Consider the following 17,184-nt stretch of genomic DNA (forward strand, 5'->3'; position numbering starts at 1 on the left):
CGTCAAAGGACATTGATCACTTTGTGTGATTTCCCCCAAATTCCCAGCTCTTGAGCTCTTAACTAGCCACAGGGACACAGAAGAGGGCCTTCAAATGTTCGTCATGGAAAGCAAAGCATGCACGAGGCATTCGGCTCCTTACGGTTAAATATCACAAAGCAAAAGGGCACAGATTGTGACAAGAGACTGATAACACGTTGTGATGGCTGGATAGCACCTCCAGGCTGGATGCTACCTCCCAAGAGCAGCATGCCTCTGAATGACAGCCGCTGGGGCATTATAGGGGGAGAGAGCTGTGGCACTCAAGTCCTGCCTGAGGGCTTCCCATAGGCATCTGGTTGGCCACTCCGAAAACAGGATGCTGCTTCCAGATAAGGCTTTGGTCAGATCCAGGAGGGCTTATCCAATCGATCCAAAGCATGGCCTTGGTTAGGCTGGCCTCAACCAGAGCCAGGGCTTTTTCGGACGTGGCCCCGATCTGGTGGAACGCTCTGTCACAAGAGACTAGGGCCCTGCGGGACTTGACATCTTTCTGCAGGGCCTGCAAGACAGAGCTGTTCCACCAGGCCTTTGGCCAAGGCACAGTCTGACTCCCTCCTTTGGTAATTCTCATAGAATTCTAGCCCAATGGTTGCCATTAATTTGATTCTGAATTAATTTTAGAATGAGTTGATTTTAGAATGCTGTGTTACAGTGGTACCTCAGGTTACATACGCTTCAGGTTACAGACTCCGCTAACCCAGAAATAGTGCTTCAGCTTAAGAACTTTGCATCAGGATGAGAACAGAAATCACGCTGCGGTGGCGCGGCAGCAGCCGGAGGCCCCATTAGCTAAAGTGGTGCTTCAGGTTAAGAACAGACCTCCGGAACGAATTAAGTACTTAACCCGAGGTACCACTGTACTTTTATTGTTGTTAGCCGCTCTGAGCCCAGCTTCGGCTGGGGAGGGCGGAATATAAATAAAATTTTCTTCTTCTTCTTCTCTGCCAGCTCAGCTGGGACCATCTGTTATTTTGCTCCTCCTCTCCAAGTTCAATCACATGCAAAGGTGCCTCCATGCACTTCTTTTCCTCTTCCCTTCACACTTGTGTGCTGGGTGTAATAAATGTTATCTTAAACCAGGTGTGGGGAAACTTTGCCCCACTATAGCTTGCTGCAGGAGAACCCCTATCACCCCTGGCTATTGGCTATGCTTGCTGGGGATGATGGGAGCTGAAGTTCCAGTGGTGTAGCGTGGGCTGCTGATGCCCGGAGCGGGGAAAGTGTTGTGCCCCCTTAGTGGACTGGGCAGCTGGGGTGGAGGTGCCGGCCAGAGGATGGGGTGTGCGGAACCTGCAAGGCACATGGCTGCTGGTGACAGTGGCTGCGTGCCTTTCTCATCCTTCTGGCTTGGGAAGCCCAGGAGACAGGGGGCATGGGCATTGCGCCCCTCCAGAATTTTGCTCCTGGGGACACTGCCCCTCTGCCCCCCCCAATGCTACACCACTGTGTAGTTCAGCAACATCTGGAGGGCCAATGATTCCCAACCCTTGTCTTGAAGTGGGAACCACGCTGAATATAAAGAATAAGCAAATAAATAAAGAGCTGGGATCAACCTACTGCATTTATATATATTTATGACTATGTTCTCTCACCACTGTTGGAGGAAGCATTCTCTGAATACCAGTTGCTGGGAATAAATAAAAAAAAGGGTGTTGTGGCACAGGTCCTGCTTCTGGACTTCCCATAATCCTCTGGGTTGGCCACTGTGAGAACAGGATGCTGGACTAGCTGGGCTTTTGGCCTGATCCAACAGTACTTTTCTTGATGGTATCAAAAGCTGACAAAAGGTCGAAGATAACCACTTCTCCGTCCGTCTCCTAAGGGCTTTAACAAGCGCAACTGAGGCAGCTTTGGTACCCTATCCAGGCATGAAGCAAGACTGAAAAGGGCCCAGGTAAATTATCTAAACGTGCCTGCAGTTGGATCACCACTATCCACTTCAACACCTTGCCTAAAAGGGGGATATTGGTGACTGGGTGATAGTTGCTCAGCCCTTGTGGGCCCACACAAGTCTTCTTAGGGGCTTATAGCACCTCCACATTCTCTTTTTTTAATTTTTTATACATTTTTATTGGTTTTTTTAACATATCATTTCCAACAATCATATAACATAACTTCGTATCTTATACAATATTTTAGACTTCCGTCAACACCTCTGATGATTTTTTTTGTTCTTTATCACTTATTCTGCATTTCTTAATTTCTCTATTACTCTTAATTATCATTAACTAATAATTCTCCTCATAGTCTTTCTTGCAATATTTCAGATAGTCCTCCTTACAAAACGTCTTGCAGTCCTACTAGCATAATCTGTTCATTACAGTTACTTTTCAAATCGTTCATATATTTACTCCAGTCTTCTAAGAATCTCTGGTCTCATAGGTTTCAAATCCTTCCTGTTAATTTATCTAATTCTGCATAGTCCATCAATTTCATCTGCCATTCTTCTTTCATCGGTAATTCTTCTTGCTTCCATTTTTGTGCCAATAATATTCTTGCTGCTAGCACCTCCACATTCTCAGACTGCCACAAATCAAACTGATCCACAATAACCTGACCAGATGGTGCTTTGGATGCTTCCTCAAGACTTTGGCATCCAATTCTGCGTGAATCTGAGCAATTTCATCTCTGGCCACACGCCAGGCCCCTGATGCACTAAGACAGTCTCTTGGTTTCCGTGGAGGACATGAAGTCCTGAGCGAGCACATCAGGACATGTGCAGCCTAAGTATGTGTTCAACTCCCTCCTACTGAAATCAAGTTGGTACCCAGTTAGGTAGGCTCAGTTTCAAGGGCTTCAATGGACAGGTTAAATGGATACAGGACGGTGGCCTGAGAGGGGAGAAAAGCTACGCAAATGTTGTTTCTAAGCCACAGCACCTGTTGCTTACAAGACTTACATTTATTGAAGAAGCTGCTGCGCCTGCATGGCTGCACTGTCACATCGCGGGGGCCGTAAATGTAGCAATGCGTCTGGAAAGCACACGCCAAGGTAGCATACTGACAATTGACTCCAGACCCTGGAATCAAGGCGCAGCCTGGGGAGAGAAGCAAAGGGAGGTTAACCTAACCAACAGGGCTGTCACCCAGTTAAGGAAATGTTAGCTGATAAATTAAATTAAGGTAAATAAGATAATACTTCTGAAGAAGAAAAGGAAGCACATTTTGCTTGTTTTCTTTGGACAAATGCATGCACATGCCTTCTTAGGAAAGGGGGAATGTCTCTTCTAAGACAATCCTGCCACTTGCCGTTTTTGCATTAAAAATGATGGTTTTTGAAACCCCAGCTGCCAAATTAATTGGGGACACTATTTTTAGATTTCTTAACAGAAATCTTAATAGGCTTTAGGTCTATTAATCTAACTGATTGATTTATGCTGCATCCCCAATGTCAAATCATCCCCATAAGATAGTGGTTTTCAACCAGGGTGTCTTGAATGATGGTCAGGGGTGCCTTGAGCAACACTGGCCTCTGTCCCTCTTTCCTTCCATCCCTCCTCTGATGCCCTCTCGCATCTCTGACTCCCAAAGGGTTGCACAACTGTTTATGGCAGCAGCCCTGGCTATAAGCTCCACAGGCGAATGGTGCCTCTGGGACTCTTGGGGCTGGCTGGGGGTTGCGGGGAGGCAGCTCAGAGACTAGGGGTGGCAGCAGTGGCTGCCCGGAGGAATTCCAAGCAGTAGGGAGAGGAGGCTGAGAGAACACTCCACAAGGGAGGGTGTTTGAAAAAGGGTGAGAGGCTGCCAGCTCTGCGGGCAAGGGGTGACATAGCTGGGCTCCTGAGCCCCACAGGGCTCCCACAAAAAAAATGTAGTTGGTCAAGGAAGCCATGGACTCAAAAAGGTTAAAAACCTCTGCCATAAGGCATTTAGCACAGCGTGGTGTATTAAACCAATGCTTCTGGAGCCTATGTCAATCCAAACACTTTCCTTGGGTCCCCAGCTGTTGGTGGACTACAACTCCCATCATCCCTAGCTTGCAGGACCAGTGGTCAGGGATGATGGGAGTTGTAGTCCAGCTGGGGACCCCACGTTTGAGAAACACTGGGTTAGAGTGTTGGCTTAGGACCTGGAAGACGAGGGTTTGAATCCGCACTCAACCACAGTGCTCAATGGGTGAGCTTGCACCAGTCACTGTCTCTCAGCCTATGCTACCTCACACGAGGTTGTTGTAAGAATAAAATGGGGAGGGAGAGGGGAGAACCATGTATCTTGAGCTCCTTGGAGGAAAATGTGGTATACAAACATAATAAATGAATGAATGCATGCCCGCTGCTTGCCCTTGATGGTGCACCTTCCCATGATCCTTGTTTGTGGTTTACGCCTGAGTTTCTGGCTCACCTGGCCTAACAGCCAGCTCTCAATGGGCACTGAAACCCAACTGCCTGGTGCTTAACCCTTATTAAGACAAGACGGAAGGCGAACAGCGTTCGGTGAAAACAATTTCAACAGAATTATCATGATGGAGGGAGAGGGAGCCAATTCCAATGAGAAGTCTGATAGCAGAATCGGAGAAATGAGGCAAAGACAACAGTTTACAACAGATGCCCAATAAAGAAATTGATTTTAGCTGGATGAGGATGGGAAAATGCACAGAAAGCCGATTAGAAGGAAAAGGAGCTACTGGATAATAAACACAAGAGTTATAAACACCGGCAAGTAACTGATTTCAGTGCTACATCACCAGGCACCACAGTAAACATCATCATTAGTCTTAAATGGGTTGTCAACCAATTAAAGACTTTTTTGTTAATCAAGCACTTGCCTCTTAACCAACAGCGTTTTCAGATTCCCATAGCGTCTGTTTTGTATAGGTTTCTGCTAAGAAGTTCATGCTATGGATAGTTAGGCAACCTGTTCTGAGGGCCTTGGTACACTTGAGGCCATTTTTTTATCAACATTGATTTTATGTGGATACTTATCTAGATATTTGGATGATTTTTTATAATGTATATGTTTAAATTAAGATGGATGTATGAGCGGTTATTGTATCTTAATAACAGCTTATTGTTTCAGGTTTTTTCCCTTCTCCTCTTCCCTCTTAGTCCGTCCCCCCCCGCTTTCCCACCATTATACTTTCTTTGTTAAATCATTACAGTGGTGCCTCGCAAGATGAAAAGAATCCGTTCTGTGAGTCTCTTCGTCTAGCGGTTTTTTCGTCTTGCAAAGCAAGCCCATTGACGGATTAGCGGATTAGCGCTATTAGCGCTATTAGCGGCTTTTAGCGGCTTATCATCTTATCGGATAAGCAGATAAGCGGCTTAGCAGCTTAGAAAAAGGGGGGGGGAGGGGAAAAAAACCGCAGGAACTCGCAAGACATTTTCGTCTTGCGAAGCAAGCCCATAGGAGCTTCGTTTTGCGAAGCACCTCCAAAACGGAAAACTCTTTCGTCTAGCGAGTTTTCCGTCTTGCGAGGCATTCGTCTTGCGGGGCACCACTGTAATTAAAAAACAAATAGCAAGCAAAAAATAAATTAACCCATGAGACTTGTGTGTAAGCATAATACAACAACCCTATGAACTCTATTCTTAGAACACTTTGAGGGTGGCAACACAAGAAAGGGCCTTCTCTGTGGTGGCTCCCCACTTGTTGAGTGCTCTCCCTAGGGCGTTACACCTGGTGCCATCGCTATCCATGTTTAGGTGCCAGGCAAAAAAACAACAACACATTCTTATTCACTCAGGTCACTGCTCCACAATTTTTCGACTTAGTGGAATAGGGTTGAGCGGGATCTGCTCTTTTATATATATATCTCATTGGTAAGCATTTTAGATTATTTTTACTCTTGGTTTCATGTTTTTATTTACTGTTTGTTTCTGTAAGTCACTTTGAGTTTCACCTTTCTGAAAAGAGCAACTAATAAATGAAAACAGCAACACTAATTAAAACACTTCACAGAACAAGTTCAAATGTCAAGATCCATGTTAACAAAACCCTTCAATAAGTTACAAGAATCACAGAATAGTAGAGTTGGAAGGGACCCTCAGGGTCATTTGGTCCAACTTCCTGCAATACAGAAATGCTGATATTTAAAAATAGACTTGCATTAAAGTTAGTTAGCTACAACACCAGGACAAGGCATGACTGGGTTTTGGGTGGGGGAAATGAGGGCAAGATTCACAGCAAGTTTCAAAGACCCATTTTTGGATTAAATTTCAAAGAAGAGGACTGCTCTTTGTGGCTTCACATTAAAGCAGGAAGACTGAATGGATTGGCAAAGCTGGCATTGAAGAAAGTGATCTTCTCACTGGAAAAATCCTGGAATCCCAATGAGCTTTGGGATTCTCTGAAACACAACTGAGAACTCCTGGTTTATAGCGAGTCGCCCAATATGCAGAACTAATATGGGAGCAACAGAAATAGTTATGGTTGATGAATAACCACACAGGAAGGTGGAGGAACTCCCGCAGCTTCTGCCTGTCTATAAATTGCTCCCTTTCTCCACGACTGTGAACAGAAAACACCTGGGCTGAAACAGCTGCAATGTTCTGGGAAAGTTAATGTACAAAGAAACCTGATTAAGCTGCAAGATTGCAGCTCTAGAAACATCCAGTCCTATTAATTTTAATCTTCTAGCGGGCAACAAACTCCTTCACCTCAAGTTTTCTATATCTTTTATCTGAACAGAATCACAAAAGGCAAAATGCTAAATTGCATTACAAACAGAATTACACTGAACAAGAAGCCCCAAGGGAATGTACAGCCCGATTAATCACAACCCTGCATAGTGCATGTTTCACCTCCTTTCAGGGACACAATTGCTCAAATGCCTTTTACTTCAAAATATGGCAACACCTCAAATTAATGGGTACCCTTTATTTCAGAGAATCCTAGCTCAGGGGTGCCTCAGGCTCTTAATAACAAGTCTCCCTAAGTGGCATATGGACAACCCATGGGACGCATGGGGGTCTAAAGGACTCCATCCCAGCCAACTGGCACTGGAAATAGCTGATCTGTACATTCTTCAGCTATCCCCTGTGCTTATTGACCAGTCCAGAGGTTCCCAAACTGTAAGCTTCATTCTGGTGATCTGTGGATTTGTGGTCGAAGTCAGGAGATGGCATACCCATCACATTAAACATTCAGATTGGTTTTTAATTGTATCTTTATTGCATCATTTCTTATGTCATAGAATTATAGAACTGTAGAGTTGGAATGGATCCCAAGGGTTTTCTAGTCCAACCTCCTGCAATGCAAGAATCTCTGCTAAAGCATCCATGACAGACGGCCATCCAACCTCTGCTTAAAAGCTCCAAGGAAGGAGTCTACCACTTCCTGAGGGAGACTGTTCCACTGTCAAACAGTTTTTACTGCCAGAAAGTACTTCCTGAGACATTTGAAGATGGCTATCATATTTCCTCTGTCTCCTCTTTTCCAGGCTAAACATACCCAACTCCCTCAACCATTCCTCATAAGGCTTGGTTTCCAGACCCTTGTATTACAGCTTGAATTCCACAGAATATATACAAAAGAAGCAATAAAAATACAGTTGCTGCAACAGGCAGAAAAATAATTAAGGGGTCTGCCAAGACCCCTCAGCAGTTTTCAAGTGGTCTGTGGAAAATAAGTCTGGGAACCACTAAGTTAGATGACAGGGAAGGGGAGCTGTAGGGGAGGAAGGCTATGAATGAGAGTGATTCAGGGTAATGGAATGCTGGAGTGGGGATTAGTCCCTGGTCCTTCCCACTGCCAGGCCTGCTCTCCATCTGAGGCCTTTAATGTTGCATGCAGTGCTTTAGGGCTCCACGGTTGCCCGCTCTTGCCTAAGTAAAGAAAAGGTCCAAGCCTCTCCAACTGCAATTTCTTCTAACTCTAAAGAAGGGTATGTGAAGGAGCAGGGTCACTGTTGCAAACCGCATCAATATTTTAAGGGAGTGGGCAGTGTAGTAATATTTTTATATATAAATATAAGCCTACAATTTTAAGCAAATGTTGCTCATAAAAGCAAAGGAGGTTCTCCTCCTGAAGGAATAGGCAAGCAGGTGGCCTTAGGGCAAACCCATATGCCAGCATCACCTTCAGACTTAAGAATAGTCCTTCACTTCTACCATTTACTCAAGTGGCTTTCTAGCACAGATTTCATCAGCTACTTTAAGTGCTTCTGAGCTCCTCTCCCACTTTTGCAGCAGCTGCTGAATGGCCAAAATGCAGTATTAAGTGTACTTGCACAAAGTTTTTTTAATTAATCAGTGACTATGTGGAAAGGGTTCTAAATCCTACATTATTTATGTCTCCTGTGAACAGATGTATTCAAATAGTTTTTATTCCAGTTCATGTTACAGTGGCAGATAGGCAATATCAGATTGCACACTAGGTATGATTCAAAGGCAACAAGGTTCTTTTTTCTGTCACTTGTTCGCAACAGTTCAATCTTCATAATGTAAACTCAGAAGTGAATCCTACGGAGTTGGTAGTGTGCATTAATGGAACTGGAGAAAGACTCTCAAATGATTCAACGGTGTAAACGTCTACTCAGAAGGCAGTCACGTTAGAGACGTTTATCCCAAGTCAGCATATATAAGACTGCTGGGGCTATTGGGAGTTTCAGCTCAACAGCAGCTGTGGGTCACAGCTTTAAGTTCACAACTGGGGGAGATCTGAACAGGAGACAGGAAGGGAATGCATGCAAAACATTCCAGTTTAAACGTCGCTGGCATCTCCAAGGCTGGAAAAGATCTAGGTTTAAAACTATGAAAATCCACTGCCAGCCAACATAGCCATCTAGTTACCAATGTGATGACCTCCAGGGGTTGTTTGACTGCAAGTCGGCGTGGTTGCTGCTCAGGAATGGTGGAAGTTATAAGTCTTAACACCTGGAGGGCCCCACATCTACTGAACTAGATGGACCATTGGTACAGTGGTACCTCTGGTTACATACTTAATTCGTTCCGGAGATCTGTTCTTAACCTGAAACTGTTCTTAACCTGAAGTACCACTTTAGCTAATGGGGCCTCCCGCTGCTGCCACGCCGCTGGAGTGCGATTTCTGTTCTCATCCTGAAGCAAAGTTATTAACCTGAAGCACTATTTCTGGGTTAGCAGAGTCTGTAACCTGAAGCGTATGTAACTCAAGGTACCACTGTATAATGTGTCAGCCTCCCACAGAGAAAAACTATGTACGTTTACTGGGGGGCGGCTATGTTCAACAGAGCAGAGTGTTAGAAACTCAGATATATAATCTAGGCGCCAAATGGCTCTTTTATTTATGCCCTACATTCCTGGCGTGCTCAGGTCCATGGGGTCACGAAGAGTCGGACACGACTAAACAACACATTCCCCCCACCCCAGAGGGATTACAGATAAAAATAAGAACCGCTACAGAAACGGGGGGTGGGGGAACCCACCATTAAAAATAACTGATAAATATGCTGCATATTCTCTCAACGGTCAGCCCCGTTGTACTCCATGGGGTTTTACTCCCAGGTACACGTGCGATCCTATCCTATCTGCACGGTCGCTTGCGAGTGAGGAACCCTCGCGACAGGGGCCTGTCTGGGGTTTCGCTGCCTGGCAGCTGCGCTACACCGAGAACCACAAGGCCCAAGGCGGCGGCGATGGGAGGCGGCAGGATCTGGCCGAAGTCAGGCGAGGGGAACGTACGAGGGACACAAGCCGCCGCCTCGAAGGGCGAGAGCAGCCGGAGGCCAACAGCTTCCCGACCCCGCCGAAGAAGCAAGAATAAGTAAAAAAGGGGCTTCACCTCTCCACGCGGCTCTGAGGGCTCCGGCGCTGCAGGCTCTTTGAGCCACCACAGCTATGGCGGCCGCCATCTTGGCGAAGATCCTCCTAGGCCACCGTACTTGGTGCCCGCGCGTTTGCCCGAGATCTTAAAATCTCCAGGACGCGGCGCCCATCACCGGCTCCTTTTCGCGGCGCCCATCACGGCGGTCAGGGAGATATGAGGGAGGGGCCGAACCTCGACTCGCCTGCCCATATTTTCAGTGTGTGCTGCAGGCAATACTGAGGTCAGCCCCTCCCTCTCAGTGGAGGGGGCCTTCCCGTTAGGACCCAAAGACTCCTCTCCGCGCATTAGGTAGAGGCAGCCCAAAGGGGGTCAACAAGCCGCTTGTGGTTTTCAATACACTACCGGGAGTGGTTCGGGAAGCCGCACACGGAATCTCCCATGTGCGGGGCTGCGAGGGGCAGCTGCCCGCAGAAGCTAACGCGGAAAATGCCAAAGAGGTAGATGGAGCAGTGTCGTTAAGAGGCTCGTTTTCAATTGGAGTGTTTTGAAGACAGGATCAAAAGGGGTGCAAGGGAGCCTGGACTGTTTTTCTGGCTTTTTATTTATTTAAAACATTCATAAACCACATAATTATTTTTGAAACTCTTTGTGGTTTGAACAAAAAAAAAAACCCCAGTAAACAGCACAATGAAAACAAAAATAGAACATAAAACCAGTAACACAGCTCATAAAATCATATAAAAACCAATCAAGGACTGCAAAAAACTATCCTGTGTGCCAGTTACAACCTGTCTTCCGTAGCTTACCTGGAGTTCTCCTCCTCCCTGCTAAATGACTCCAAGGATTCCCCCCAGCCTGTCATTCAAAGTTGAAACCCTAAACCCTGGCCTTTGCCTCTGCCCACTAGCACGCAGTAAGGAAGGGCCCTCACTCTCCCGTACCTTTGTCCCCTTCTAATGGCTGATGCAGTTGGTTTTCGTGTTTGGCAAAGTTTAATCAAACCTTGATTAATTTCTAACTTTTACCAAATCCAGGCATTATGGGGAGGATCTGGCACCCCCACAAACCCATAACAATACATTTTGTTGGAAAACAGATGGGCAATGTGAGGCTATCTTCCTCACTATGGATCTTTTGCATCAATCTGTGGTAATAACCTCAGTGCTTGTGCTAAAAATATGTTTAATGCTTGCAGTGCAAGGAGATTATATATATATATATAAAAGCTGGTCCATCACAAATTATAACAGATACTTTCCTTCCACTCCTCCCCAACCCCCTGGTTATTTAGTTTTTATAACTAGTCTTAGATTATGTGTATCTAATTTAAGTTTCTGCTCTAATGGACACAACTGGCAAAAGCTGTGGGAAGAACAAAGTCCAGTAACTGGACAACGAAAAGTGCCGGTTGCAGACTGGTTGTTTCACACAATCCCTTCCCCAGCCTGAATGGATGTCTGCTTAACTTCTTTATCTTGTTATGACAGATGCTTGAGGTGACTGGCTGGCAGAGCAATCTTTTCTATATCAAGATGAATAGCTGTGTAATGTTTTGCTGTCTTCAGGTATGGAAGTCAACCTCAAAACTTTTGAACTTTTGGGGGGGAGCACACACTTCCTGGTTCTGTTGGTAAAAACCCAGACATTTTGCTGATTTTTTGAATCCCCCTCCCCCAATAGTTTCGCCATTTGACTCCTGTACCTGTCCAGGACATATGGCAAACTTGCCTACGGTTGCATTTGAGAGAGTCAGTGTAGCACCAGTGGCTGGTAGTGAGGCATCTGATGAAGACCTGCATTTTAAAATGAGCTTAAAAAATATATTTGTAAATGTTTGTATCTCTCATGCCAGGCAGAAACCAGCTGAATACTCTGGCAGCTGTTTATCTTCCTGTTCAAGGGCCCCACTGATCTATAGCAGTATTTCAGGGTTGTAAAAGGAAATTACAGGCTGGGAGCAAAAGGTCACACTGACCATACAAATTACAGAATACAATCAAGCTGCAAAAACACAATTAAGAGTTGGTAAATAGTGAAATTTATTGTTTAACAGAAGACTCGAGCCATATTTTCATAAGGTTAAAGGGTAAATTGAAGAAGTTGCTTTTAGAAACAGCAGCTGGCTAGGGAAAGAGGCTTCTCTCTGAAGCTGCTTTGAAGCTTCAGAGAACTTAGAGAACTTAGCTTTTACTAAGTTCCTTTCCTTCTAAAAATCTATCTATGTTATGTATGAAATATATTGGCTTAAATGTAATTATGCAAAGGATTTAGAAAGTAAGAAATGTTAGATTCTTATGTTAGATTCTTATTTCATAGATGGTGTGTGAGAAGGTGAACCCAAGATCTCTTTAAGATAAAAATTAAAAACCATGCACCATCTGGTTTAGCCATCTGTTTTGCAGTGAATAGGGTAATAGGGCAGCAGGGGCCAAAGGTTATCTGGTAATTAAGGTGCCTGGTTGAGGTAAATGTAAGATATATGGCTACTTGTCTGCCATTTATGGATAGAAGGAAATATAGCTCTTTGTCTCCCATAAAAGGTAATAGGAAATGGGTGTATCTTTTATGATTGGTTCTAGCAAACAGCCAATAGGAATTTCAACCAGGCTGATTGGACAGAGGCAGCCAAAGGAGGAGCAAGGGGGCTGGGCTGAGGAAATATAAGTGCTGGCCATCAGGGCTGGAGTGGGCAGAGCTTTGGTAACCATATACCACTGTGTCTCTCATTTATTTGTCTGACAAATAAATTATTATTTTAATTTCTCTATTGCTGTGTTGAATATTTCATTCCAGCTAAGCGTTAACCACAAGCAGGGTGCTACAGTAGAGCAATCCCAAAACCAGAAGAAGTCAGAAGCTGTAATTTACTCTGTTTGCTGATAGCAGTGCCATTAAGAACACAAACACAGCCATTAAGAACAATTGACCAGGCAGATGTTGTCCTTCCCCCAGCTGAGAAGTGGACAGAAACAGAAGAACTGAAAGGGGGAGGTTGCCAGTATAATAGGGGGCGTGATGTCAGCACATTAAAAGAGATGTCCTTTTAAAACAGAGGTTTTGGAGCAAGGGTTTCTGGGAATAAGAATGCAGGGGCAGGACTCCACGTGGCTGGAGGAGGCTGCACGCAGAGACCTGGGAGGCTGGCTGACTGGCTGATGCTTGGGACCCAAGCTTGCTGAACCTATAAGAGAAGTGAAGAAGAAGAAGAGTTTGGATTTGATATCCCGCTTTATCACTACCCAAAGGAGTCTCAAAGCGGCTAACATTCTCCTTTCCCTTCCTCCCCCACAACAAACACTCTGTGAGGCGAGTGAGGCTGAGAGACTTCAGAGAAATGTGACTAGCCCAAGGTCACCCAGCAGCTGCATGTGGAGGAGTGGAGACGCGAACCTGGTTCACCAGATTATGAGTCTACCACTACATAACACAGGTGATAGATACTCTTGTGATGCAACGTTCTGCTGCACTCCTTCCACTGAAACTCAAGTTTTAAATATGTGTAAAATAAGCCATATTGCATAAAGACACAACAGTCTCTGCCATGCCTCATTCCCAAGGAACACAAGCCCTCCTGGTTAAGTGCCAAGACTTGCTGCCAATAGGCAGAGGTTGGGGTGGCCTGTAACAGTATAATTTTGCCCAAAATGCACCTTTTGCAAAGCAATTTCCCCTGATATGATGCATTTTGGTACATCTTGTTTTCATTAAAATATTCCTTTGTACACACAATCTGCCACAGTGTATGCATTTCCATCACATTGCTTGGCAGGAGAAACGCGTTGCAAAATTTGGAAGAGTGCAAATTTTGAAGGATACCTGTGTTACGCTTCACATACTGTTTTGGGAAATGTGAATTTGGTAACTTTACATTTAAATACGAATGGAGCTGAATTTCTCCCCTTACTCTCCTACATTTCTTGCAGGACTACTGCCACCAGGAAAGAAAGCAAATGGTTGCCTAATTCAGTAATTGCAATCACGGTCGTTGTAGGAGGCCTCAAGAAACCAACCAGAACATTTTCTTTTCTTTCTGTGGTTTGAAAAACAAAATAAAATGGCGAGGCTCACAAAGCGAGAAAGATAATCCTCACTTTGTCATCTGAATGGCGAAGGAGGCAAATCTTAATTTAGCTGCCTCGTGTGTTCTCTCCTGTGGAACCGCATTTCTCCTTGATGCAGCTGAGGCTTTGCCTGAAAGGGATTAAGGAAATCAGTCGCTTTGCTCCCGGTATTTTACATAATGGCGTGAAGTTTAACCAGTAAAAGTATCAAGAGGCGGTAATGAGGCTCTAGCAAAAGTAATAATTTCCACGATTTGTGTGCGGTGTCGTAAATTAACTTCAGATTAAAGGAGAGAAAAGGAGAGGTTGAGTTCGGAGTGGTGTGTTGCATGCTTAAGAGAGATTTTGCAGAAAGCTAGAAAACTCATGCTGGCTAGGGAGATGTAATGTGCGATGGAGCAACTTAATGGAGCCCCGAGGTTTATTACCTGAGCTAGATCAGTAATGAAAGGACGTGGACCAACCTATCCTATTAAGGAGCAGCAAACCATGAGAGTACATAATGTTTGTATCTCAAGTACTTTGTGGGGGTTTTTCCCCCAGCAGCTGGAGAAAATTCTAATACTAGCAAGCTCCCCTTCTGCAATAAGCCTTTGGAGAATGTAAAGTTAGGGACAGATGCAGAAAGCGGAAGTAGAGCAGCTATATGTCCTGTTCTACAGAAGATATCGGTAGTTCTCTATTTGACAGCATTGCCTATTGAGACGGACGTCCAGTCTAAGTCTGCATTAAAGAAAAAGAACTCACAAAGGGAGAGCTGGAGAGGCCTTGATGTTGCCCATCAGCTCTCAGCACCTGATAGCTAACTGAGCAGCATATAGTCTCCACTATGGTGAGATGTACAGGGACGCGGGTAGTGCTATGGGTTAAACCACAGAGCCTAGGGCTTGCCGATCGGAAGGTCGGCAGTTTGAATCCCCACGACGGGGTGAGCTCCCATTGCTCGGTCTCTGCTCCTGCCAACCTAGCAGTTCGAAAGCACGTCAAAGTGCAAGTAGATAAATAGGTACCACTCTGGCGGGAAAGTAAACGGTGTTTCCATGCACTGCTCTGGTTTGCCAGAAGCGGCTTAGTCATGCTGGCCACATGACCCAAAAGCTGTACGCCGGCTCCCTCAGCCGGTAAAGTGAGATAAGCGCCGCAACCCCAGAGTCGTCCGTGACTGGATCTAATGGTCAGGCGTCCCTTTACCTTTACCTATGGTGAGATGTATTGTATTTCTATTTAAATCATAACAATGGGGAAGAGAGATTTTGTGCTAGCCATCAGGCAATGGCTTTTCCATCCTGCCTTGCCCCACCCTACAGCCCTAGGAGCCTTTCCCAGACCATAACATTAAAACAGGGTCTCCCAGACTTGGGTCTCCAGCTGTTTTTGGACCACAGTTCCCATCATTCCTGACCACTGGTAGCTAGGGATGATGGGAGTTGATGTCCTAAGCCTTATTTCTAGAAGGAACAGTTCTCATCAAAGTTTTTGCCTTCCTGACTTGAGGGAACATGCATGATAGTTACTGTCGCTACCCTTTGCCCTGTGCTTTTGTCTTCTTAAAAGACCATATACTGAGTCATTGGTCTCCAAAGTCCATTTTGGGGGCCTAATACGGCCCTCTGGTTGGTTTAATCCGGCCCCTGTGGCAGTTTATTTCCTGGGGTAAAATCCTAAAAAAACCTGAACAACTTCAACCCTAAGAAAAGCCCAACAACTTTGGGGTAAAATCATAAAAAAGTTCAACAACCTCAGTCCTAAAAGAGGTCAACAACTTGGGGGCGGCCTTCACGGCCTTCCACTTCATCAGATCTGGCCCTCTTTAAAAAGAGTTTGGAAACCACTGGATCTAGTTCAGTATTGCTTTACACTGGCTGGCAGGATTTACAGGCAGGAGGTTCTCCCTGGACTGATGTAGGGGATTGAATTTAGGGCCTTCAGCATGCAAAACAGATGCTCTCGCATGGCTGCTACCTCACCAGGGATCTTTTCATCGAGCCTTGTTTGCACATTCATCGCTCTCAGTTCATCACAGAAGTATCTCAGGTGCGCCGCTGTTCCTTCAACACACAATGCCTTTAACAAGAAGAGAAAATAGCAGATGCCCATTCACTGTTTTCAAAGGGATTAGCCAGCTTTGGGAGCAGTTCACCAGAGGCAACAGTTTTCTAATTTTCAGAAAAAGGCACAAAGGTTTCTAAAAAGTTACGCTGTTCTTCATAATTTAAAGAAAAACCACAGCGCCGCTGCCCCCCACCCCCGGAGTGCAGCATCTGTTTATTAAGACTCTACAATACGATCACAAAGAACTGTTTTGTTCTTGAAACATGCTGAGAAATTGCACAGAATGAAAAGTAAAGATGATGCGGAAAGCATGGTAGCAACCGTTACCAACGTGCATTGTTATCGAGAGGCTGAAAAGACATTGGCTGCAGAAATGGAAAATTACAATCTGGATTATAGCATTTCTTCTCCCATCCTGTTATTGGATGCTTTGCCTTCATAGGCCACATTTTTAGGGAGGGGAAGGGGTTCTATTTAGATATACACTTTCCCTCCACACACAACAGGAGGTGCATTGACTGATTTTCAATGTGCAGGCTCAGAACACGGGAGGAGCCCTGCCAGGTGAGGTTGACGGCCCCTTGAGTCCAGCATCCCGTTCCTACAGAGGCCCACCCAAATGCCTATGGGAAGCCCGCTAGCAGGACTGCGGCACAATAGCACTTTCTCATCTCTTTTTCACCTCAGCCAACTTCAGCATGTGGATCGGTCCATAGTGAGAGAGCTAGAGGAAGGCTTCTAAAACATACAGGGAGGAGAAATCTGTTGCTCTCCAGATTTCGTTGGACTGCCGTCTCCCATTAGCTCCACCTAGGAGGGATGGAGGGACATGCCAATTTCAACTCAACTGTTTCTCAGTTTGTTCTTTTTAAAAAATCACCAGCATTTTAATACACACAATCTCCTAATCAACAGTGTGCACGCACATATACATTTCTGAGGGCAATTTTGCCAAATATACACATTTTTGTATGCAGTTTGTCCTACTATAACACATTTTTGCATGTCATGTTCATTGAATATATGCATTTTTATCACACACACACGCATGCATTTCTGTATGTATTTTTTAGTTTGAATTTCATAACGGGGGGCTTCAAAGGATAGCTGTTTGGCTTCACATGTTGCTTTGGGAAGAGCAGCTACAAATGAAACCCCAGGTTTCTTTGAGGGAGCAATGTGTGTTTGTTAAAAAGACTACGATGCCACTTTAAGCAGTCATGGCTTCCCTCAAAGAATGCTGTGAACTGTAGCTTGTTAAGGGTCCTGAGAGTTCTTAGGAGGAACCCCCCCTCGCTTCATAGAGCTACAACACTCAGAGCGGTTTAACGATTGACCTCCTCTTC

At 45.1% G+C, this 17,184-nt stretch overlaps 1 protein-coding gene and 1 long non-coding RNA gene across 2 annotated transcripts in view; one reads left to right on the top strand and one right to left on the bottom strand.

Annotated features, from left to right (window-relative positions):
* MRPS5 (mitochondrial ribosomal protein S5) overlaps positions 1-9,897 on the bottom strand; it is a 45,409-nt gene extending 35,512 nt beyond the window's left edge. The window contains exons 1-2 of the mRNA XM_080998692.1: positions 9,741-9,897; positions 2,942-3,079 (exon numbers count right to left, since the gene is read on the bottom strand). Of these exons, the coding sequence (XP_080854818.1) occupies positions 2,942-3,079; positions 9,741-9,810 (208 nt within the window). The 5' untranslated portion in view covers positions 9,811-9,897. The remainder of the gene's footprint in view (positions 1-2,941; positions 3,080-9,740) is intronic.
* Positions 9,898-10,083: 186 nt separating this feature from the next.
* Positions 10,084-14,078, top strand: LOC308473302. Its single transcript, XR_013984022.1, has 4 exons — positions 10,084-10,222; positions 11,213-11,290; positions 13,032-13,155; positions 13,649-14,078. It is a non-coding gene; the product is annotated as an uncharacterized lncRNA (long non-coding RNA).
* The last annotated feature ends 3,106 nt before the right edge of the window (positions 14,079-17,184 follow it).

The sequence above is a fragment of the Podarcis pityusensis genome (assembly GCF_964106645.2).
Source record: "Podarcis pityusensis genome assembly, chromosome: 3".
In the NCBI taxonomy this organism is placed as follows: Eukaryota; Metazoa; Chordata; class Lepidosauria; order Squamata; family Lacertidae; genus Podarcis; species Podarcis pityusensis.